Consider the following 2,250-nt stretch of genomic DNA (forward strand, 5'->3'; position numbering starts at 1 on the left):
CATTTCAAATTGGAAAACATTGCATACATAGTCTACTCCCACATGACTGCAATATGTTCAGGTTAGTATTTTTTTTGTCTCATACAGCGTAGTGCATTGGGAATAGTTCAAAAGAGACATCACCTTTTTAACGTGACCAATGAGCTCAAACATACAGAATTTTATAAACAACATGACATGTTTCCCCATACCCCAGTTTTAAAATAAAGGATTGTAATTGAAGAACTCTACAGTACTGGATGAAACAAAAGTACACTTACAGCCTCTTTTTAAGTACCATTATAGTGTCACTTTAATTATTTTTGAATAATAGAGACACTTTAAATAATAACTTATAAGACTACTGCACAGATTGATCATTCTTTTTTTTTTTTGGAAGATAATATACTTTAAACTAGTAGGCAAAGGTAAACATGGCTGTAAATGTTTCCAGAAGAGGAATCAGCGAATTTATCATCACAGGATTTGACAATTTTGAAAAACCATCAATTCTTGGAATTGTCATACTTACAGTATACTTGCTTGTAATGTTTGGGAACTTGGCAAACATATGCTTTATTGTCATGGATAAACGTCTACACCAGCCAATGTATCTGTTCATCTGCAATTTAGCAATTGTAGACATGCTCTACTGTACATGCTCATGCCCAACAATGATAGGAAATCTTTTAATTGGTTTTAAAACCATATCTTATGTGCCATGCATTATTCAGATGTTTATATTTGGTTTAGGCTTTGTGATGGAAATGTTTACTATTTCTGTTATGGCTTTTGACCGATTACTAGCCATAATCAAGCCACTGCGCTACCATTCAATTCTGACAAACCTGCGTTGTGTTATTCTTACATTTTTGCTGTGGATTCTGGGTTCTGCTACAATGTCTCTTGTGCCTGGAACTGTTCTTCCCCTACCCTTTTGTTACACAACACTTAAATTCCTGTTTTGTGACTATGGATCTGTGGTCAGAGCCACTTGTGTAGATCCTAACCCATATTTTGATATGATGGCAATTGTAACATTTTTTCTGATGTTTGGAACATTCAGTTTTATCTGTGGATCTTACTTAATGATAGTTATTGTTGTTGTTAAAATGAACTCAACAGGTAGTAAGAAAAAAGTGTTTAACACATGCTTTAGTCATTTGATAATTGTAGTGTGCTACTATGGCCCTACTTTTATTATAACAATTTTAACTAGAGCAGGTATGGTTCTCACATTAGAGGAGAGACATGGGCTCAGAATTGGCACAATTCTTGGTCCATCCTTAGTAAATCCATTCATATATTCTTTTAGAACCAAAGAAATCAGAAACAAAATATTGAGAATGGTGTGTAAAGTAGGACCAGCCGAACAATAATCTGGGGATAAATATGCAGTTTTACATTACTTAATGCAATTTAATTTAAATGAGTTTAATTTAATGAGTAATGGCTCATAGGCCCACAAAGCATACAGAATGTAAAAGCAGGAGTGTGGTAATGTTTCTGTAGGATTCTAAAAAATTGATGAACAGTAACCTTCATGAATAACCTATTTAATTTAGAAATGAAATTAAATCTGTGCATATCTGTTATATTTGTATGTAAATCATATAATGTTAAGTAATTATTAATTTCTATGTAGTAAAATGATCTGCAAACATACTGTCTGCATTCACTAAGTGAATAAATATTTTCATTCTCATAACTGTACATAGACTTAACTCATTTATTCAAACTCAAGATTATATTTTCTAGGGTGCTTTTACTTACTTAGCAGATTATTAACAGATGTGTAAGGAAAATAAGTGCACTCTGTATTCAATTTAATAGTGCCATTGGATTTAGGACTCTTTTCAATGTGCCCTTTTAAAGTCACAATGACTTGCTAGATTCTCTGCTAAGACTTTATTGAAACAAAGCTAATATAAGTGGCTAGCATGTACTTCAGTGTCAGATTAAGAGGTATATAATCTCCTTTTTAGGTCACAACACACAGACTAGCTATAGTTAACATTAAATCTCTGCTAATATGTATGACATAAATATGCTAATCAGAAGAGTAGGTGGAGATGCAAAAGGAGATGCAGTCAGGAGACAGTTAGTTTATTTACATTTATTAACATTAATGATGGTTCATCTGTTCTGTAACAGAGATTTCCGAGTTTTAGAGCATTCAGGGCATTCAGAGCAATAATCAGTGTTGGGCTAATTGGAAAATAATTCTTCTAAACATGGGCATATGAGCTTATCATTCATTAAAACAAAATA

At 32.7% G+C, this 2,250-nt stretch overlaps 1 protein-coding gene across 1 annotated transcript; it reads left to right on the top strand.

Annotated features, from left to right (window-relative positions):
• Positions 1-413: 413 nt before the first annotated feature.
• LOC131368275 (olfactory receptor 6N1-like) lies at positions 414-1,358 on the top strand. The gene has a single exon (XM_058414284.1). It carries the CDS (start codon positions 414-416, stop codon positions 1,356-1,358), a length of 945 nt encoding a protein of 314 aa, XP_058270267.1.
• The last annotated feature ends 892 nt before the right edge of the window (positions 1,359-2,250 follow it).

This window comes from Hemibagrus wyckioides, linkage group LG17 (genome assembly GCF_019097595.1).
Source record: "Hemibagrus wyckioides isolate EC202008001 linkage group LG17, SWU_Hwy_1.0, whole genome shotgun sequence".
NCBI lineage: Eukaryota > Metazoa > Chordata > Actinopteri > Siluriformes > Bagridae > Hemibagrus > Hemibagrus wyckioides.

What these genes read in the sequence shown, in the direction of transcription:
- LOC131368275 (XM_058414284.1), top strand. Translation starts at nt 414, where the DNA reads ATGGCTGTAAATGTTTCCAGAAGAGGAATCAGCGAATTTATCATCACA.